Source organism: Melospiza melodia, chromosome 9, assembly GCF_035770615.1.
Source record: "Melospiza melodia melodia isolate bMelMel2 chromosome 9, bMelMel2.pri, whole genome shotgun sequence".
Lineage (NCBI taxonomy): Eukaryota > Metazoa > Chordata > Aves > Passeriformes > Passerellidae > Melospiza > Melospiza melodia.
Genome location: NC_086202.1, coordinates 17,139,016 through 17,161,500, shown reverse-complemented (window position 1 = coordinate 17,161,500; position 22,485 = coordinate 17,139,016). Strand labels below are relative to the sequence as shown.

General features: G+C 41.1%; 1 protein-coding gene across 9 annotated transcripts; it reads left to right on the top strand.

The window, feature by feature from the left end:
* The first annotated feature begins 503 nt into the window (after positions 1-503).
* Positions 504-22,375, top strand: STAMBPL1 (STAM binding protein like 1). 9 transcript variants are annotated; one of them, XM_063163561.1, is made up of 12 exons: positions 1,043-1,175; positions 9,448-9,542; positions 11,876-12,036; positions 12,916-13,133; positions 14,468-14,543; positions 16,012-16,107; positions 16,735-17,089; positions 17,672-17,796; positions 18,655-18,792; positions 19,423-19,535; positions 21,045-21,144; positions 22,069-22,375. In XM_063163561.1, the coding sequence occupies exons 3-12, from the start codon at positions 11,953-11,955 to the stop codon at positions 22,123-22,125; spliced, it is 1,362 nt and encodes a 453-aa protein (XP_063019631.1). In that variant the 5' UTR covers positions 1,043-1,175; positions 9,448-9,542; positions 11,876-11,952; the 3' UTR covers positions 22,126-22,375. The 9 variants fall into 9 exon arrangements, with proteins under 9 accessions (XP_063019629.1, XP_063019631.1, XP_063019627.1 ...); XM_063163557.1 differs by having other exon boundaries at positions 11,843-12,036; XM_063163558.1 differs by having other exon boundaries at positions 9,448-9,586.
* The last annotated feature ends 110 nt before the right edge of the window (positions 22,376-22,485 follow it).

Below are 22,485 nucleotides of genomic sequence, written 5' to 3'. Positions count from 1 at the left end.
ACTCGCTCAGCCAAATCCAAGATAACAAGGTAGGTGCTTGAACATACTGGATTTTTGTTGCTTGCCCAGATCAGTCCCTCCTGTTCTTAAAGCCAGGGCCAAGACCTGTGGTGTCACTCCACAGCCACCAGCACCAAGAGCGGTACCTCAAGGCTGGGAAGCCAAGCAGCCAGAACAGCGTCACACACAATGAAAGGAGGGAAGGAAAAATACATTACTGTGTTTGGGGGTGCAAGATGAGCTAAATACAAATATCTTAGATCATGTCTAGACTTCCATGTTCAGGTTTGGGGTCCAGGAAAGGCATCAATATGATCAATACCTGCCGAGCAAGTTCAGCAAAAAGACAGCATAAAGGTCATCCAAACTTATCATGGAGCGACTATCTGCTGCATTGGCTGAACATACAGAGAACAGCAGAGATCTAGGCCAGCCCACAGCAGTGCCCTGCCTCCTCGGAAACCCAGCCTACCTCCTCTGCTTCAGAGGAAGGCCCTCCTGTCCAGCATGCCGCTTTCCAGGTACAGCAGCCTCACACTGCCAACCACACCTTCAGTTATCTTTCGTCCTTTTCCTCCTTACCCACAGCTTCCTCCAAAACATTGTTTCCCCTGAGTTAGCCCTTCCCAAAGTTCAGGAGAGCCCAGGTGAGGTGTGCATGCCCTCCGGTACCCAAGCACATAAAGACTGACTCAGTGATGGCCGGGCTGGCCCCGGTACCGCGGGGAACGCGGAGAGGGCCCATCCCAGGTGCGCACGGACCGTGCTGCCCCCAGCACCCTCCGCCCCCGCAGGGCGCTCCCGCTGCCCTCAGCCCCGGCACCAGCAGCAGCAGCGGCGGGGCTGCGCCGGCCGGAGCCCGCAGCGCGGAGCGGCACGGCTCGCTCGCTCTCCCGGCGCGGCGCAGGCTCCTCCCTTCGCCCCGCACGGTGACGGGCCCGGCTGCGGCGGCGCAGGGCGCTCGGTGCCCGCCGCCACCTGCCCGCCCGCCCGGGGCCGCTCCCGCGCAGGGCGCCCGCGGCTCCGCGGCCCGGCCGGGCGAGGCGAGGCGAGGCGGGAGGAGGAAGAAGAAGAGAGAGAGAAGCAGGACGAGGCCCAGGCCGCCCGGCGCTCCTGCCTCCCCCCGGCCCGCACTTTGTCCGCGGCAGCCGCCGCCAGCGCGGATGCGAGAGCCGGTAAGCAGCACCGCCCTGCCCCTGCGGGAGCGGAGCGGCCAGGCGAGGCGCTGCCTCCGCCTCCGTCCATCCATCTCGCCGCCTGCGCCAGCGGCCCCTGCGGGCACAGCCACAAGGGCCGGGACCCCTTCTGGGGCCGCGGCAGCGGCAAGGGCCGGTACCCGCTCCATCCGCTCCTCGGCCCGGGCAGCGCCCGTCCCCGCCCCGGTGTCAGGTGCGGAGCCGCGGAGGCCTCTCGGGACAGCCCTCCTCCCTCCGGGCAGGGCGGGACCCGGCGGGAGCGGGGAGCGGGAGCGCCCTGCGGGGGCAGCGCGGGGCTGTGAGGGGCTGTGCCCGTGCGGGGGGCGGCGGGCAGCGAGCCCGGCCGGCCGGTCCTGCTGACTCCGCTGCGGCTCGCAAAGGGCTGGGGCGGTGTGGTGGGAGTCCGGAATGGTGCCGTGTGCCAGGGGCACATCAAACCGATAACGGTGTTCTGGCTTTAAATTATTTCCGTATATACGTGAAAGGTGGTCATCGGAATAGAAAGTGAAAGAATCTAAACCAGTAGAAATTGTGGTTGCTGAGCATCTGTAACTCTGTGATGAGCTTTTTCTGTTCATGTACTTGGTTTTGTACCTGCCTCCTTTTGACCTCTGTAGGATCTCAGGTGTCCTTCTGAAGTGCCCTGAGGAATGTGTCTCCCTCTTGCACATGCTGCCCGGTTTCAGGAAGGTGCCAGAAAGTCTCTTCTGGGGGAATTCCTCTTGATCTGGAATGATTTGTGTTTAATATGCACGTGGTTCTGAATGCTCTGAGAAGTCATGGGCAGGAAACCCTCCACCTTCTACTGACAATGCGAAGCAGTGAGATTATGAGATCTTGGAGACACTGTAATTCTCAGGACATTCATTCCCCAGCTTTGAGAAAGTTCTGTCTGCACAGAAGTGAGGTTTCTCCTCATTGCAGGCTTAAATGGATTACTATCCAAAACTGTAGGTAGCATATATTGATGACTTGCCTTAGACAACCAAGTTGTAGAAAATAGGATATAGACCTGGAACTTCATTGAATGTTCCCAGGAGAATGGAGCCCAGGTTTGTTGTTGTGGGTGCTGGTCGGGCAATTTACTCTGAAACAGATGAGTTTTCTCATGTACTAAATAAATTGCAGCTGGTATATTGCATGTCAAAGTGCTAAATGTTTAGATAACTAAAGGCCAGTGTTTACAAGTCTGGAGTTTCATAGATCACAGGATAGGGTAGGAATGCAGGAAGCATTCATCCCAAATTCTGTATAATTCTGTAGGTACCAGTTTCATAGTTGGGGGTCCTTGTGTGGGTGTGTGTGTACAGTATTTTAAATGGCTGTAAGTACAAGGAGGTATTTTGTAGCATTATGTTTAAAAATTGTTTTGATCAATCCTGCAGTCATTTGTATTACTTGATATTGCTCTGCAGACGCTGTGAAGGCATTTATTGTGTGGTTTTTTTATGTGCATTAAACCTCCTGAAGGTTAGGCCTTAAGGCTTTTCCTGGAAGTTAATCACCAGGATCAGGAACAGTATAGCTCAAGGTGAGGGATGTTGTAAATTCTTCAGCTGCTGAGGGAATGGCAAGGTGACTTGTGCATTGAAGGCACTGAACAAATACCATATAAAACTAAGGTTTTGGTCTCTGTTTGCTGGACATGTATGAATAATGCTTTTTTCTGGTTTTATCAGACTCCTGAAATTTTATTTCTTTACCAAATGTTACACTTCCAATTTTTGTTCTGAAAATTAGTCTGCTGCCACGTAAAGGAAGTCTTTGTCTATACAATTTTGATAAAATTAGAACATTTAGGTTGTTATGCCAGGAAACATTTTCTGGTCATGCTTTCCATTATAAATAGAAGTATCAATCCATGAAAGAAAATTATCTTGTTTGTGCAGTTCCTGAACAATCCTTGTGCAGTGGCTTGGTGCTGTTGTTGCAAAGAAATTCCTGTGATAAAAACCCAGGCTTGTCAATCTTGCCCAGGTGCTGGTGCCTCTCAGAAGTGCTGTGAGTCAGGCAGCTCCTCAGACACAACCCTCTGCCTACCACTTCCTACTGGCAGCTCTGGGTGAGTCACATTCAGCTCACAACACAGGGAACTGCGTTATGGAAGCTGTGGGCTCTGCACACAATCAGTGTAGGAGCAGCTTTTAGCATCTCTGACCCATCAGCATCTCTGCACTACTGTCAAAAAGCCTTCAGAGACATCTAATGCTCGATGTTGGTATAAAAAGGAGCTTGTGTATGCTGCAAAGATCCATGGGCTCGTCCTGAGGGGAAAAGCAGATAGTTTGAAAGGCTCAAAGGTAGACTGTGGGTAGCTGCACTGGGATAAAGCTGTTGGCCTGCAGGGGTACAAAATGTCAACCAAAAGTCATCATGCTCAGCTTTGGTATTCTGGATCATTCAGCTGACTGTCAAGCAGCCCTGTGAGCTGAGTGTGTTACAGCCAGTGCTGCTATAAAACATGTGCTTAACACTGTCAATCTTAGAAACCTAAGTAAGAGAAATGAAATATTGTAACTATCCAAGTAGAACAAGCAGTCTAAAGCTCACAGAAATCTTTTCATAGAACCAGGCATTCCTCTTGTTTTTCCTGGGTTGTTTTTTGGTCATAGCACGTTACATCCTGAATCATCTGGAATAGGGGAGAAGGTCAAAGATTCCCTTATGAAATCAACTAGCTGTGTTATTTTAATGTAAACATTGTACAGCAGAATCATGCTAGTTAAAATGGTAGTTGTTCATACTGATTGATCACACTTCATCCTGTTGGTAATCTCACTATCCGTTTCTTACCTTTCCTTACTTAACCATTTTTGTACGAAACAGTCAGAATCCTTTGAACGAATGCCTCAAATTATTTTTTTCTAGATGTGAGGCCAAAAAAACAAGTTTCATTCTTTATAGGCACTTTAATACGCTTCAAATAAACTGTGACTTTGTATGTCAGAAATGTCAAATAAATTTGGCTCACTTTTATTTTGTCCCCTATATTTTGAACTATAGAAAGTAAGACAGCATAAAAATTTGTCATCTGATAGAAACAGAAATTGATTGCTGCAACCAGTTACTCAATTAATCAACAAGTGTCCTTGTTAGATGCTATGGAGTCTCAAGTGTTCTAAATTTAGGTAGAATGTATTTTGCCAAAAAAAAATCATTGCATTTTATAGGAAGAACCAGAAGATTCTTAACCCCTCTAGCCTAGTGGGACCTTGTCCCTGAGAGAAATAGGGATACAGATAAAAATAAATCTGTGACACCTAAGGCTTTGCAAGGAATCCTGCTTTCTTTGTTTCTCAGAAGTGTATGGAGTTGCAGGCCTCTGTGCTGATTTTAACCTCTCATTTGTTTCCCTTAGCAACACAGCTTCTTGTCTTCATGGTGGAAGTTAGTTTTATTACTGATGTAATGGATTGCAAGTATCTCCTTTTTTCAGTATTTCAGTTGAATCATCAAAGAACAAATTGTATAAAAGCAGCTCTTTCTTGTACTTCTGTCCTCTTCTGGGTTACTGTGCCCTGGTGCAATTTTCTTGGGAGATTGTTGTGGATTTCCCAAAGGAAGGAAATGGCACTGTTTTTCTACATCATGTCTAGAACATCCTTTTAGTGGGTCACTGGAAGGATGCTGTTCTGTGTTGCATAAGTAATATTTCACTGACTGCCTAAGAAAGATTTTGCTTGTAATCCAAGACATTCTACCATGGTTGATATTTATCCATTAAGTTAAAAATGCTTTTTCGCTAAAACTGAATGGTGTCACTAAAGAAAGGAGGGGGGAGGAGGGATTGTGTTTTCTTTTAACACAAGAATCCACAAGAGCATGAACTGTCAGTTCACAAGTGCATGTTTGAATGTTTAATATTTCCAGTCCTTTTTTGAGGACATTCTGCTAGAAGTCACTAGTATTGTTATAGACAGAGCTTGTTAACAAATCTAGAAGCAAGCTGCCATCTATCTGTACAGCTCAAATGCATTGGGTTATGTTGTAGTAGCACAACCATGTTGATGTTGATTTCAAAACAGCCTGAATAAAAATGAGTGAGAAAATAGTTGCCAATCACAGGTGTCCTCTGTGCTGTGAAGCAATAGGAGAGAGAAGCCTGTAGGCTCTGCATTCACATACTCTGTAGGGAGCACAAGTCAGGTTCTTGCACATGCCATGTTGGACATTATCTGCATATTGTAGTGGTTTATCAGAGCCTTAGAACCTGTAGCAATCTAATTTTATTAACACAGCTTCTTGATGCGGTGATGTTTGTATGTGTGCCAAGAGAAATGCTGTCCTTAGAAAACAGGTAGTCAATGATATTCAAGAAACTACGATGGCCAATTGCAGTAGTCCAAATATTTGCAGAGCTATAACAGTCTTCAGACAATTAATTCAAACTTCGTTTTGAAGTGGGAAAACAGACCCTTGTGTCACCCATTCTTTTTTTAGATGAAAATAAAGCTCAGTTTTGTGATCCAAGATACAGCACGGTGGCCTAAGCATATAAGCAAGACTTGGGTTTGGCAGACCTGTGCATGGAGGATCTCCCTCTCAGTGCCCAGGCAGGTGAAGGTGCTGCTGTCAATCCTCCAGTGACACAGAGGGGCTCTGGGCAGTGTGCTGGGACATGGGAGGCACTGCTCCTTCACCGGTGAGAAAGAGGAAATGTTCTTGATCCATTTCTAGGAGAGATGGTTGTATAGCTCAGCAGCTGCTCCTGGCAGTTAGTGGAGCTTGGGAGGTGGTCTTGGAGCTGCTGTTTAAATGGAGCACTGTCAGACTATGAGCTGTTACTGAGATGGGCTTTTCTAGAGCTGAGCTCAGTAGTAGCTGTAAAGAGCAACTTCTCCATTGAAAGGCACAGGGCTTTCAGGAACTGGCTCCTCGCAGTGATTCCTTTCTTTGAAAGGCCATTCTGTTGAGTTTTGTGGATTGGGTATTTCCTCTGCACAAGAGAATCTTCTTGCCATGACATTCAGTGCTTTGTTGGGTTTTTTCCCCAGAAGAGACTGCTTACTATACCAGCTGAATCACTTGCTGTGATGATGAATGCTTGTTACAAAAAGCATGTTGACAGATGAATATGCTGTTTCTTTTTGGAGAGAACCAACAGAAGGCAGTTTGCTATTTAGGCTGGTATTTAGCATATTTATATATCAAACCTAAGTGTGTGTGTATATAAATAATCATGTGCTGTGCCAATACACAGCCTGGAATTTCAAAATGAGCTGAATGAGATAGGTGCCTGTATTTCTAATCTGTTTTTCACCAAATCCACTTGAGTATCCACTTCCAAGTACAGAATTTTAAGTATCTGCTTCATGGGTGACTTACTGGCATGAAATGGTCCTTTACCTTCATCTGGCAATCACTGGTGTGACCTATTTAAAGTTTGCTGAGACAACTTTGTTCCATTATGGGTAATTGAAAGGTGTTATTTGCACTTGCTAATTTGGCTATTTTAATGAGGACTGACCTCCTTATGGTTTGACATGCATCTTTATTCTAGGATTCTGTAATCATCACACTTCCTAGTATAGTAACATGAAGTATGATTGTGCTAACTTCTCATGGCAATATTAAAGTAAGCTTTGTCTTGCCATGGGATGGCTGCAGAACAGTTCTCTCAAGAGTAGCTTCAAAAAGAACTGTACTACATTTCAGCTGCTATATTAGCAAATATTTCCAGATATACTTTAAGAATCCTGATCCCAATGGAGTGAAGTAAATGATTTTGGTGGGAACCTCATCTAGGCTTTACATTCCACAAAAATATGAAAAAAAAGGATGAGTATTTCTGGAATAATCAACCATTAAAATATTCAGAGAATAAATCATTACATGGATTATTTTTAACATAATATTTGAATGAAGAAAGTGCTTTGGAAAACTTTGCCAGTGATCTCTTTAACAAAGATTTTTCTGGAAGATAAATAATCAAAATATTGATAAATGTTGCTGGCAGCAGTGCAGTCCTTGTTATGATTAATTCCCTTGAAATTTAAAAATGTGTTACAAGAGGAAACTCTTTCAAAGTTTCAAGTTTCAAATGTTTCAAAGTAACTAATGTTACAAAGAGAAAATTATATATATTTTAATAATATTTATGGAAGTTACTCAGTTACTTGTTTAAGAATCCACAAGCTCATTCAACATTTCTCAGAACCTCTCAAGAATGAGCGACATTGCTCGTTCAGCCTCTTCTGGAGAACTGAAGAAGGGAAAGCAGCCTCCAGGTGACAACAAGGGGCTGAAATTCAGTGCTAGCCCTGTGCAGTCAGTTTCTGGAAGGTCCTGACGCCCTAAGCTTGTCTTTGTGTCCTGTGTGGAGAGCTGGAGCAGCACAGCTCCCGCTGGGGTGCCACAGTCCCTGTGGGCGTCCTTGGGCAGAGCATGGTCCTGCTTGGTGTCCCTGCCTTGGCCGGGACAGTCACCTCCCAGAGCCAGGCTCCATCAGGGAAGGACATTCAGCGCCTGTCCCAGCAAGGCACAGAGACCTGCTCCTTGTGCCAGGCTGTGCCCTGGCTGCAGTGCTGTGCTGCAGGCATTGCAAACACTACCCGTGCAACTCCTGCAGCTGCGCAGCCGTGCAGCCATGTGAGTCACCTCTCAGTGCCACCCCACACGTGTGTCACAGGGAGAGCCAGCAGGGCAGGGGCCCTGAGCACAGCCAGGGTGCCTCTCTTGGCCACCTCCAGCCAGCCTGGCAATGCCTGATGTGCCAGCGTGCAGCAACCGTGAGGGCGTTGGGGAATTTTTGGTGAATTGGGATTTTGCAGCTCTCAGAAGGGTTGGTTTGTGCATGCATTCCCCAGGTCTTCTCACACCACCTCTGTCTCATGAGCCTGCTCCTGAGGTACTGGATATGCTTATTCTATCTTCATGTCCTACTCTTGGCATGTACCTTCATTTAAAATTGCTCTCTCTGCTTTTCATTTCCCTGCTACTTGGTACCGTGCTTGTTAGCCTGAACAGAAGGACTTTCAATGCCATTTAAATTGCTGTTTTTCTCAGTTTGCTCTATTTTCTTGTGGCTGAATGGCTTTGATTTAATAAACCTGGATTTGTCAAGGAATAATACATACAATAATAAGATGGGACATATGGGAAAACAAATGCTTTTTGAGGAGGATATGGGATTTGATGAGAAGTGCTATTCCCAATGAAATCAAGAAAAATTTCTTAACCATTGAATAGATATTAGATTATTCTTATTATTTGGTAATAACTATCAGAAAACTCATAATTAGAAAAAAACTTAATTTGAATGCTAAATGTCCTGCCATTTCTCCTCAAACAAACATTACCTAAGTCCATCTAAGTTAACTGGAATGCCTGAAATAGTGAAGTAGAAAAATGCATCTTCACTCTTGGAGTTTTGAGCACTTTAGAGTATAATAGACAGCTCCAAGCTAGCATTGGTATTTATCCCCTGTGGTTGAGGTTGGAGTGTAGTTCATTGTATTAGCATAAGTATTTTGTATGTTTGAGTATAATTAGTTTCAGCTATACAGAGAGTTTTGGTATTTGAATTTATCTTTACTCTTGTAAAGTGAAATATATTTCTGGAAAACAGAATCACTTGCTAGACCTGGACAATTTTTGTAGGAACTATACAAACTCTTAGGGTGCCCTTTCAAAGCCAGCTCATATCAATCTAGGACAGCAGTGCCTCAGAAAGTGACAAACCTCTCTGCTTTGCTGGCTTCATGGTTCTGCCTGCTCCTTTGCATTTCGATTTGGAGAATGAAGTGAAAGCCCATTTAATTCTAATTTGGATCAGCTACAATGTGCCTTGAAGTCGGTGGAGGCAGCAAAGTGAGAGCACAGAGAAGGATGGTGAGGGTGAGGGGAGCCCCTGGCAGTGCCGTGCCCTTGGAGCAGCTGAAGGTGACTGTGGAGCTGAGCATGAGGAGCATTATGCACACAGGCATTCCAGGCACCTGGCACACATGCCTCTGGTGCTGTTTGCAGTAAATCTTAACTCTCTGCATTTTAATCATTCACAATTCTGCCCGTGCGTCCACATGTTAAGGATAATTTATTGGAGTGCAGTCAAAAGTCAGCCCACAATCTTTATAGGAATTTTTTTCTGAAGTTACACAGCCACCTCTAATAGTGAATGTATTTGAATCTTATATAACATTTTTGTAAAAGGGATACAAATTCATCTTAGTATTTCTTCTTTATTTACAGTGTCTCATTTTTAGTGTGTTCCTGAAACTAAATTTACAAAGACAGTTTCTTCTTTTATTTGCAGACATTCTTCTGCTAAGTTCTTGCACTGTGGCATGTCTTATGTCTGTTGCAGAGCTTCTTCATCCTTTCCAGGCTGTGACACAATTTTGAGGAAGTGTGAGTTTCTGCTATTACCAGATGTCTCCTGTTTAAAATACCTGGTATTACACTTTAAAAAATAATTATAACAAATGCTTCTTTAGGTTTAAAGAAGACTGAATTGTGTTTATAATTTTAATACTCTTAGAGCCAGTCAAGTTGAGAAATATTTGCAAGTAAAGGGTTCCATGTCTTCCTGTGGCATTTCCAAAGAGATTTTGGTGGGGGAATACCACAGGGTTCTTTATTAAAGACCTCTTTGGGAGTGCTGGCCCCAAGAAAACACACAGACCCCTAATTAGTGGCTCCTGTATTTGCCACTTGCAATAACTTCTTTGCAATTGCCTACCAGCTGGACTGAAAGGTCTCCAAGGAGTGGTAACAGCTGAAAGAAGCATTTGATCCATATTCCATGTCTTCAGTGGGAACCATCTCATGAGCATTGTCCTTAATGTCCATTTCCTCTCCAGGCTTTGCAGAAGGACTCCTAAGGGAGAAAGCCTTGAAAGCAGAATGAAAAACTGCTACAGAAAAGCTTTCTTGCCAGAAGCTGCAAAATGAAATAAGAAATTGGAAAGAAATACATTTCCGCACCTTTACTTTTGAATGATTTTTATATACATGAGTGACTAGAACATTTTGCAGTTTGTTACACTTGGATGCATATTTTAGACCAAATCCATTCTTCCATTCAAGTATTTTAGCTGTCCCAGATGCTTCTAGGGGAAATAAAATTTAAAATTCACAAGTGATGGATAAGTGAATGGATAAGGATTTGTAAAATATGTTTTTTAAGTCCTTTCTTGTTTGGTTGGTTGGGTTGGTTTTTCGTTTTTGTTCCTGAGTTCCACAAAGTGAATGCATGCATTGTCTCTGATTGAAGGTTTTATTTCCACCTAGAATCTGGGCTGCAGGGCCAGAAGTCTGACACAAACTGTGCACTGGCCAGGCTTTTAGCTCTGTTCTTCCACAGCCTTCCACATCTACAGTGCTTCAGTGAAGAAGGGTTTCAGGTGGAGCAAGCCCTAAAGCAGAAAGTTTCTTGGAATAGGCTAAAGCAAAAATATTTCCTTATCATTGTCCCATGGGGCCTTTCTGCAGTTTGTGAGCAGGCAATGAATGGGCTCTCCTGCCAAGGTGATCATTTACACCAGAGCTCCATGTATGTAAAATTAAATGGTTTAGAGAACTATTTTAATTAGCACCGCAACCACAACTAAGATTGTTTTCTCAAATGTATAAGCCCTGCTTATTTTTTTGGTTACAAATTATGCAAGCAGTTTGAATACCTTAATTAGCAAAACTTCTTTAAAATGAATTGCACTAAAAGTTAAAATTAAGGACTGATCTAATAGATAGTATTGCTTTTTGGAAGAAAAATCAGAAAGAGACAAACACAAAAATCGATACTTGAGAAATACAGCACCTAAAAACACATTAGGGCTGTTTTTTTCAACCCAGAGTCCTCTGGCCTCTCTCTAGAGAGAGGTGTGCTGAAAAAATGTCTTTGCTGAACCCACTCTATGCTTTTACAAAGCATAAGTAAGTTTATTGCAACCTATGAAGAGCCCATGACATGCAAGATCAGATCTGTTTAGACTGAGCACACAAGTGAAAAAACACATTAGAAACTTAATTTTCACATTTCCTGTGTAATTTGAGTATTTCATTCCTCTCTCAGAGTTGAATTTCCTTGTTTTGGTTTAGTTTCCTTTTGGGTTTTTTTTTGATGACCACAACATCTACATTTTTTTCTTTACTTGTTCAAAGCTGTGCAAGGAGGAATTTTTATTTGTTGGCTTGTCAGAGTTGATTGTATTTTGAATGTTGAAACCAGCAAGCTGTGCAGGTGGAACACATGGTGTTTGAGGTATTTTTTGTGCTTTATATTACTGATAGAAATTTGTGTATAAAGTTTTATTTCTCATAGTCTTAGCAGAAAATTAAGATACCAGATTCATACTTCTTATAAATGTATTTGTAAACATATGCTCAAGGAAGCACAGATTCTAAATCCTCAAACTTCTGTGTTTTTCACTTAATACTTGAAAGTTAGTGGGTTTTTAAGTTGCTATAAAAATTGTAAAAATAATTTATTGTGTTGAAATCTGCTGAAATAATCTTAGTACAGGTCAACTAGTTCACAACTGCACTATAAGCCCTTATGCATTCCCAATTTAAATTCTAGACACCTGGTTAGTTTTAAATTATTATTAAATGTATAAATACTGTGCCACCAAAGTAATGAGTGGCTGCTGGCATGCAAAGTTATGTGACATTTGGCTATATTTCTAATCTGAATGACTTATTTTTTCCAGCACACAACCACAATCAGCATATCTATATTCCAGTTTCCCTTGGGCTATTAAACCCTGAGACATCTGGTGGCACATACTGAGCTCAGAATTGGTACTGGCCTTTCAGTCAGATGGAGACTTTGGAGGAAAACAGCAATCTCCTTGGTTTGCAGGCAGACAACAACATGGAGCAGCCATTCACTGTCAGCTCATTGGTATGTATCACAGAAAAGTGTTTCAGTGGCTGAGCAACTTCTCTTTCTATTACAAAAACTTTCAAGAGAGCAATTTAGCAGTGGTGGCTCTCAGCTCCATGGGTCTTTTCCTGCATGCTGCCTGAAAGTTTTGTTGGAATTTATTATATTCATGTATGGGTGATTTATGGAGTGTCAGCAACCAGAGTTTTAAGAAGTTGAAATGAGCATTTTGAATAGAAAGAGTAAAAAATTTCATCAAAGTAAGAGGGAAACAACTTACAGTAGCCATTTATTTATTTATTAATTACCAGGAAGGTAATGACCATAATAAGCAGCTATGGTTCTTCTTCAGTAATTAGTTTGAACTTCTTAGTCTTTAACTGCCTCATTTAAAACTGGAAATGAATCTTTGAAGTGAACTGTTGACTCACCAGAGGAACTTATTGCTCTTTGTTTCCTGAACTATTTCTAGAAGTCAAATGCTATACATCATGTAATAGGAGTCTGAGTGTTCAGGACATCAATCAAATTATTTCAGTAACTTAAGACAGAACCTTGTAGAATCCATGTGTGGGGGCTTTTAAAGAGAACACACTTTATACTGCCTTTGGTAATTTCTACAGTAATTTACTTAATTTTTTTCCCACAAGTATTTTCCTAATTTTATCCTTTTTGCTGCTGTTTTTGGAGAGAATAAAATAACTTTTCTTTTTGATCACAATTTACTTGCAATTAAGAAAAATGTTGTAATGTTTCAGCTGTGGCTAGAGGGGGAGAAACCAATGCCTATTTTCAGAAAAAAACTAGCTGAATATTTCCCCTGAGCTTCTTGACTGAGACCACTTACTGAAAGTGAAACAGAATATTTTCTTAGCTAACGAGACCGTTCGTTTCCAGAGAAAGCTGGTGGCTATTCCTGACCACACAGACATCTCGGTGAGCCCGGAGGAGCGGGTGCGTGCCCTGAGCAAGCTGGGCAGCAACATCAGCATCAACGAGGACATCACCCCGCGGCGGTACTTCCGCTCGGGCGTGGAGATGGAGCGCATGGCCGCCGTCTACATGGAGGAGGGCAACCTGGAGAACGCCTTCGTCTTCTACAACAAGTTCATCACGTAAGGGGGCAGATCATCAGCCTTTACAGCTTGTAATTCTGAGTGAATGAAATGGAGAGCTGCCCTGAGAACCCCTTTACACAAGGAGAAATTTGTTTAGTGTGTTCTTGCAGAACAGCTCTGTTCTCTGGAAATATTTTGCACTGAGCGTGAGATTTGTAAAAACTTCCTGCCGCCTTTTCATGGGGTTGTCCTATCCATGTGTGAACTGCCAGGCGTGAATTAACCTAACAGAGGTTTGAGTTTACTCTGCCAGGCCATACCATGACATTGTTGCCCCCATATTCTTTATATGTCAGCATGTTGGTTAAACAAAATTTCTGACTTTAATAGCAATGTTTAAATAAGATTTCTAAGCCTTTAGTAGTTATGTCCTATGAGCATCTGCCAATCTTAAGAATGGTAGTATTGCACCATAATTAAAAAAGCATGAGAAAAGTGTTTTCTTGCTTTCATTTTACTTTTTTCCCCCCCAAAAGGATTAACTATAATTTAATGTTTCTTACAGGAATAAATGCAAAATCTACAATGTATGTTCATGATTATTCTCCTTACCACAAAAGAACAAATCTGGCCAGCTTTCATTACAATTCTCAAAATAGACAGCTGAAAAATATATCACTGGCAGATTTAAACTTTTAACCTAGCTAGTTTTGCTGTGGGATTGATTGGTTTGTTTTATTACTTCAGAAAGGTTTGGGGTTTTTTTTACAGTGCCTATTTTAAAATTTTTGCAAAGGAAACATCCTTCCTCCCTCCTTATTTTCTTCATACTCTGAAAAATAGACCAAGCCTTTCTTAGTCCACCTGTTTTCAAGTGCATGTCTCTATAAAAAGAGGGTCTGGAGGTGAATATTGTGCAAATTGCTGAAAGAATGATAGCAGCTGTGCATTACAAACTCTTTGCAGCTGAGTGTTGCCATAATTTATCTGTGCAGCGTGGTCTGGTAAAAATACCTGCTTTAGTGACAGTCAGTGTTGCATTCTTGTCTTCCATTGGGGAGTCAGCATTTTGGCTAAGAACAGATGAAGAGAATAAAAATAGGATTTACTAGCACTGACTAGAGTGGAGGGTAGCTTTGCTTTTTTTTAACTTAACCCAGTGCTAATGGAAACCAAAATATATCAGTCATAGAAAATAGTCTCCTGTCCTTCTTCTGTGTGTCCCATACAGATCCATGCCATAATGTGTTAATTTAAACATGTGTGTAGAACACTGGTCCAAGTCATCTGGAATTCAGTGTTTAACAGTTATGTGAAACTGATTTTTCTGCCAACATGAGAGCTATTATGGATATTCTTCTGACTAAACACATGCATGTTTAATTTTCTAGGTTATTTGTAGAAAAGCTGCCCAGCCACCGAGACTATCACCAATGTGCAGTACCAGAAAAACAAGATATTATTAAGGTAGGGTTATGGTTTCCTGGTCTTTATGAAATGTTTTACTGAGAACCTCTTCATTTTTCCCAGCCCCTATAGGCCATAGCTTCTTTTTCCCCAGAGCACCCATAGCAGCCATCACAGCTTCAATTTCTGATACTTTTCTCCACTACTCATACATGTTTTATTTTGGAAATTAAATTATTGGGCTAAAACATGAATGAGAATGGTCTGAATAAGTTGGTAGGTTGTTGGGAGCCCAGGTACATCTATTTCTGAATGTTTGCATATTAAAAATGCATATGTTGACAGTACTTAGCTTGATTCTGGTCCCAATTATGTGAATGGATATTGGTCCAAACTGACTATTGCAAACAGAAGGAGAAGTGTGTGGCATTACTGGTGCCTGTGCAGTATTTGCTTACTCTGCTAAATAAGTAAAGTATATTTTTTTCTTTATTACCATATATGTATTTGCTTAGTTTTTACCAGACTTTTTCCCCTCCATTTCCATACAAAATAGTTTTACTTTTGTTTTTTTCCCCTCTAGAAAATAAATCCTAAATAAATTATAAGTGTAGCCTTATACTGAACTTAAAACAGCTGGAACTGCCCAGTGAGAGTTGCTAGCAGGACCATGAGTGTCTCTTGCTCTGTGCCCCCATGTTTGCTTGCTTTCTCTACTGTTAAACTGAATGTTTTACTCAAAACCAAAACAATCCATGCCAAAGTTCCAACTGTGGTCCACTAGGAGAACATCCCTACTGAGAAAGGGCATCTAACATTGCTTTCTCCTGTGGCACTCAGCAGGATTTAAGCACGTGGTTGCTTTCCCTCCCTTGCCTACAGCCTCTGAATTATTTTGTACTAGCCTTCACAAAATAATTGTGAAGCCTTGTACTAGCCTTGTACTAGCCTTGAGTAGAAAGCATTGGGTATTGGTTCTATTGGTGTTATAAGAATTGTTGTTTTGCTGGGTCTGTGACAGAAAGCTACAGGCATAACTATCTCTTAAGAAAAACCTTTTTTTACCTCTTGGAAATGGGCATATTCAGACATATTTCTGACTGGGAAGTTCCAGAGAAAAATGCAATGATCCTACCTGAAACTCTCTAAGTTGGTCTTAGCATTTTTTTAAGAATTACGCCCACAACAAAAACATTAGTCATCACACTCCTATTAAACAAGACAGAGATAACACACTCCTACTAAAAGGACTAATCTTTTCCTTGAGATAAGAAGCAGCCATGTCTCATGTTTCACTAATGTAATCAATATTTTTATTGAAAGCAATGTACTATAGAAGTTTCATAAACTGATCATATAGTGTGTATTTTCTCTTTTGCTTTTTTTTTTTTCCTGTGAGAAGAGCAGGGGTTTTTTCTGTTTTGTATTTTTAAAAAAATCTGTGTTACAGCTGAGTTTGTTTTTCAGGTGGCTCTTTTAAAAAGTGAAAAGTAAATTTATTTATCTTTTTCCCCATCCCACCTCAAAGAAATTGAAGGAGGTTGCATTCCCACGGACAGACGAACTGAAAAGAGATCTTTTAAAAAAATATAACTTAGAATATCAAGAATACATGCAACACAAAGTAAGTTTTATATGAATATTAAATGTTGACATGAATATTTTCCTGTCATATAAAACTTGAAAATCAAGCAGTAAAATGCCAGTTTTACAAAAAGCTAATTATTTCCTGAGCTGCTTAGGAATGACTTTTCATTTCTTCTTGAGAATCAGCTGGTCATTTAAAAATAAGTAATGCAAATGTGTGCTAGGAAATACATGTGCTGCTATATTTGCTTAATAAGTGTCTACAAAGATCCAAATATGTTTTTGGTATACTCTGATTCTGTCTTATAAAGAGAATGAAATTGAGTATGAGTATGTCAATAAGTGGAAAAGATTCCTTGGCTCCAAATGTGCTCTACTTTGAATTGAGATTGAAGCCACTGAAAACAGAATCTATAGCTTAAAACCTTGTCTTGGAAAAAGCATCTGAGAAACATCTTTTTTGTTCCATCCGTCAATGCTATGTTTTCCATCCCACCTTTGGGGGTATAGTTGTATTTTCCAGGTCAGTAACCAGGTTCCAAAAGAGTTCCTTTTTAATGACAGGATTTTATGGTTTAATTGAACTGTTAGATTGCTCCTTTCCTTCCATTTTTCCTAGCATTTTTGGTGTTCTGAGGATGTCACTGTGTTGTGTATGTTTCAGAACAAATGTAAAACTGAATTTCTGAAGAAACTGGAGCACCAAAAGCTAATAGAGGCAGAGAAGAAACGAATCGCACACATGCGGCAGCAGCAGCTCGAATCAGAGCAGTTTCAGTTCTTTGAGGATCAACTTAAGAAGCAAGAGCTAGCTCGAGATCAGAAAATCAAAGAGAGTGTGGTTATGTCTGAACAGATAGATGGAAGTATGCTGTCTTGTGTTTCTGTACCAGAGAACAGCTCCTTATCTGCAGCACTGCTGGAGACAAAGGAGGGGCGCGGCACCTCTGGCTGTGCTGGACATTCGCCGCCCATGGAACGGGTCTTAAAGCCAGCAGCTACTCTAAGTGCTGTTCAGAGTAAGTGCACACATTTCTTTTTTCCCTGTTTTATTTTGTCTACCTGCATATGTCTTTATTCACTTTGAGGGTGCCCATACTGAAATAACCATGGACAGGTTTGTGCAAACACAGCAGTTCCTTATAGTTTCTTCATTTTAAGAGGACAGTTACACAGTTTCACATTTTCCAGTTGAGTACCAATGGATGGATACAGAGATTGAGATTTAGTGTTCCTGTGAAATGAAGTCTGAATCTTGCCATAGGCTTCAAGGGACCAGAAACAGAACCTGCAGTGGTTCCCCCTGGAAAGCCTTGGCCTGGGAGATGGTCCCAGCTGTCACCTCAGGGATGGGCTAGTAAGTGTATCTTGTGGGTTGGTGACTTCAATTTAGATGAAGTGTTTGTTCTGTAGATTTATTCTCATTAGAAGTCTATGATGTGGTAAGTATAATACTTCCACTTGTGGTAATATAGTATAATACACTGTGTATATTTCCTTATTTTAGGGATCTTCGTTGTTTTAGCTGCTAGCTGTAAATGCCTTTTTATCTCTCTTTCTCTCTTTTTTTTTCTTTTTTTTCTTTTTTTATTCTTGGTTAGCTCAATTGGCCGAAGCACTCAGAGGTGTCATTTTGCCCAGGGATCTCTGTCACAAATTTCTGCTGCTGGCAGAGGCAAATACAGTAAGAGGAATAGAGACATGTGGAATTCTCTGTGGAAAACTGGTACAGTTTAAGCCTCATATTTTTATGGGGAAGACATGCTTGATAGTGCTGTAATATCCTGTGATGTATTGATTTCAGAGCAAAAGCAGATATAAATGGTTAGCCTTCCATGTAATGAACTTCATATTATAACCTGAGTGGTTGTTTCAGCACTGTGGGCTTGCTTTACTGGGGAAACATCTGCTCAAAGTATGCTGCTATTGCTGTAAAGCCTAGCAAGTTTTTCAGCATGCTGTACAATGCAGGCTTTTTCGAGTACTTTCTCTGGCATTCATCTAAGGTAAGTGAGGTTTAGTTACAGGACAATGAAATATAAAGACTGCCAGAATCCACTGGAGTCATCAAATGAATAGTGGCACAACAAAACAGAAATCCCCACATCAAGCTGTAGAACATTTGATTTTCAGGCTGTTTTTTTTCCTTTGACCTAGATTACACTTTATGTCCTTTGAGAGCTGGGAAAGATGGCATGGCTGATGCTGACATGAAGAATTTTAGATGATCCCAAGTGTATTTGAACTGCATGAAGGGAAAGAACAGCAGTATTAGTCTTGTTTCACAGAAAATCATGATAGTTTTCTCAAAGCTCTTTTATGTGTTTTTAATTATTTTAAAGGATAGTCTTTTAACACTGATCACTGAGAGCAGTTCAGTACAACAGTCTTTTGTTGTGACCAATACTACCCTGTATGCTTTCGTGATAAAATGCTAAGGCATATTTTTAGGTACAGTGTGTTGGTAGAGCTGAACTGGAATCAGTGGAGCTGTACTGTTTGTTAGCTGACATCTTTCAGATTTTGATTCAGCATTTCTTCCTTAGGCAGTCTGTTCCACCCTAAGTCAATGTTTGTTTTGCAGACTCATAATGAATTTACTATTACACATGTAATAGTGCCAAAGCAAACTGCAGGACCAGACTACTGTGACATGGAGAATGTGGAAGAATTATTTGGTATTCAGGATCAGTATGATCTCCTCACTTTGGGTTGGATCCATGTACGTATGATTCATAGATTCTGGTTTTCTTAGAGTTGCTCTACATACTATGTAAAAAAAAAAAAAGAAACAACTGGAGTAATACAAATTTGCTTACTGAATTCAAATTGCAATGATGTAAATAAGCACTCGTGTTCTCCACAGAGAACTCCTTAATGCAACTGAGGCATCCTGTTGACACAATGGGCCTACTTTTGCTGGTGCAACTTTTTTTTATGTTGATTTAGGGGTATTTTATTACTTTCTAATGCCATATTCAAAAGTCAGGGAGGGGAGTACGGTGTTGTTTAAACTTAATATTAATTTTTCTCTTAGAGATTTTACACAAGTAAGTCATTTCCATTTGTCTTGTGCTTCTTCATTCCACCTTTTTCTCCCCATGATTAGAAAATTGCTTGTATATCTGATTGTGAACATGCCTCCATGAAACTCATCCTAAAAGCCTTCTTTTCTCCACGTTGAACAATGTAGAACAATATAGACCCTGGGCTAAGAAGAACTTTAGAAATCAGCCTGGGGAATTACTGATGCTTACACTTGTAACAAATTATTTTTCCTTCTTAAATGTGTGTTGACCTTGACCTGTGAGAAATATTTCATGATGTTGAGTTTTCCCTTTCTTTTTTGTAGACACATCCAACACAAACTGCATTCTTATCCAGTGTTGATCTCCATACTCATTGTTCTTATCAGCTAATGTTGCCAGAGGCCATTGCAATTGTTTGTTCACCAAAGCATAATGAGTAAGTTCAGATTTTTAAGTAATATTTTGGTATTTTTCCATGCTCCTTGTCATAAAATCTGATCAATTGCAAAGGGTACATGTCAACTCAGAGGAAGGGCACAAACAATGTGTTGTGACTTTGTTTTCTATAAGTAGCCTAGACTTGCATTTCAGTCAGTCTCTATGTACAGCGTTTTTTCTCTCTTCTTCCCTCCACAGACACAGGTTTTTTTGGTTTTTTTTTTTTTTACATATTCTGCTCAACAAAGTAATAATTACAGGAGCTACTCTTCTGGAGTACTCATTGCCAATGCCCTACCACAGATCTGTCTTCATTCTGTCTGCTTAAGAGTGTGGAGGGAGGTTAGGGTTATTTCTCTAGAATGATGTGAAAATTGCAGTTTGCAAAGCAGAAGGGTAAAATTCCCTTTTTTGATAATAAGGATCTATTTTTGAATTTAATTAATTACAAACTATGTATCTGGAAAAAAACTAGAATAGTGCAAATTTTAATGTGAAGATTTGTAATGGAACAGGTTTCCCAGAGATGTCATGAAGTCTGCATCCTTGGAGATAAGCAAAACGTGACTGGACATGGTCCTGGCAGCCTGCTCAAGGTGATTCTGCCAGAGCAGGGGGACTGGACCAGACAGTCTTCAGAAGTTCCTTCCAACCTCAACAAATTTGTGATTCTCCTTTGGTGTGCCTGGCATTTCAGGTTGCCAGGGCTAACTCCATTCTTTAGAGTTTGCATTTCTTCAGCCTTTCCTGCTGGCCTTCTGCCTCAGTAGATGTGAATCCTGTCCTGGTTGCCTGACTTCCTAAATGGGCCCTTCAGGTAGCAGAGCTGTGAACACAGACTGAGAGGCAAGGGCACAAGCACCAGCATTTCTAACCCTGAGCATGCCTGCATGCCTTTCCAAATCTCTGCTCCCACAAACAAGCCTCTCTCACAGTTGATGCTGACACCCTGTAACCAGCTGTAACCTGTAACATTTATATGGTCAGGTGCTGCCCTGTAGGTAATAGGTTCTCTTTGCAGAGGGATGGGATTGTAACATTTTTTTCAATACCCAAGGAGTTGTAGCAGTGCATTTTCTAATGCTTTGTGTGATTACCTAAAAGAGTGGGAAGGATGTGCTCCTACTAGTCATTTACACAGCTGGTTTAAAGGCTGGCATCTTTTAAGTTGCCCTGGGTGAAATGCAATCCAGAACATGCAAGTTTCTGGTTTGCATCTGTTCCTGTGTGAACCAGCCTTATCCCTCAGTGGCCTAACCTGCCTAACAGGAACAGTACTGGGATCCTTTTTGTCCCCTTCCCCTCATCATCTCTTCCTTTACAGGAACACAACTCCCCTTGATTTAAAATAGCTTTAAAAACCCAGCTCAGCCGGGGCTCCTGTGTGTTGAAGGTCACCAAGCACCTTCCTGTTGTCCTGCTTTTAAGCAAAGCAATTTGTGTGTGAAACCTTGGATGTGTACAATGGGAGCAGAGTGTAACAGGAGTTTCATGTTCTGCTTTTCAGCACTGGCATCTTCAGACTGACTAATGCTGGCATGCTAGAAGTTTCTGCTTGTAAAAAGAAGGGATTCCATCCACATACAAAGGACCCTAGGTTATTTAATGTAAGTATATGATTCAACACTGTTTTTGCTATTCAAACTCTTGACCATGGTTCTGCTGAGAACAGAAACTTGAGATTATATTTCTTAATACTTTTCCCCCTGTTTTACTAATTCATTACTCTTGGTTCACTGACCAAGGTAGACATCAGAAGACTACTTAAGTAGCCATGAGGTGAGTGTTACAAGCTGCCATTCAGATGGTGGTTAGCCAGAGGTTGTTACTATCAGTCACCCCTTTTACCTGCTTTCAGAAGGAGCAAAACTCACATTTTCAAATTGGATTTGCTCTTGAACTCTTCAGTTTTTAAGCAATGAATCAGTTCATCTCTCCAATTTTGGTACCCCAACAAAACATCCCAGCTGCTTTAAAGTACAGCTGGAAGTAGATTAAGCCCCATTTCCTTCATTGCTAAAAGTTTGCCCTGGCTTCTCTGAGCATTTCTCTGTAACTGGTGTATCTTTTGATGTTTCAACAGCATAATGGTGTGTGTGTGTGGCTGAGCAGTACAGTCAGCCAGAACTGTCCTCCAGCTAACACTGGCATTTCTGATAAGAGCCTTTACCTTTGAATAATTAAGGGTTTGGTTTTTTTCAATGAGGTTCACTTCAAATACAGAAGCATCTCCTATTGATTAATATAAAATGATCCAATACAGAGAAGTCATGCTGAGAGACATTGGAAATTATGTGGTGTCAGGCTCCCTGATGTCAGCATTAGGCCTCAAAAGGAGAGATCAGAGTTTTTTATTTTGTTCTGTTCTTTCATCACTGATTGTAGGGATAATGAGAAGGTAGTCCAACTCTGGAAAAAGTTAAGATTTTGTGTTCCATGTAGGTACTTTTCACTGGTCTTTTACACATGTAATGAAGTTACTGGCTATTTTACTGAGATTTCTGAGAGTAATGGGTTGACTTCTTCTGCAGCCATGTACCCATGTGGTTGGGAAAGACATAAAGATAATCGTGCTGGACCTGAGGTGATACGGATGGACCACAACAATGTACTCTACAAAAGGCCAAAAGAGAAAAATGGATTCCTGTTTTTTCCTACATTTTCAGAAATTACTTTTATATTTATACATTTTAGATTGAATGGTTTGATATTTATTGCTCTAGCCTGTTTTGGAGTTATTTTGTTGCTCTGTTAAGATGGAGTTCAGTGGCATTAACCCTGAATCTGTAAACAAATCTCACCCATAAAACACAACAATAAAATGAACTTCAAACTACAGTAACTGTGTTGAAATAAGTAATGTTTCTTTTGTCACTTTTTTGCATTAATTTCTTTCTGAGAATTAGGTGTTTTTAACAGTGGTTGGCTTTGTATATGAAGTAAAGGCA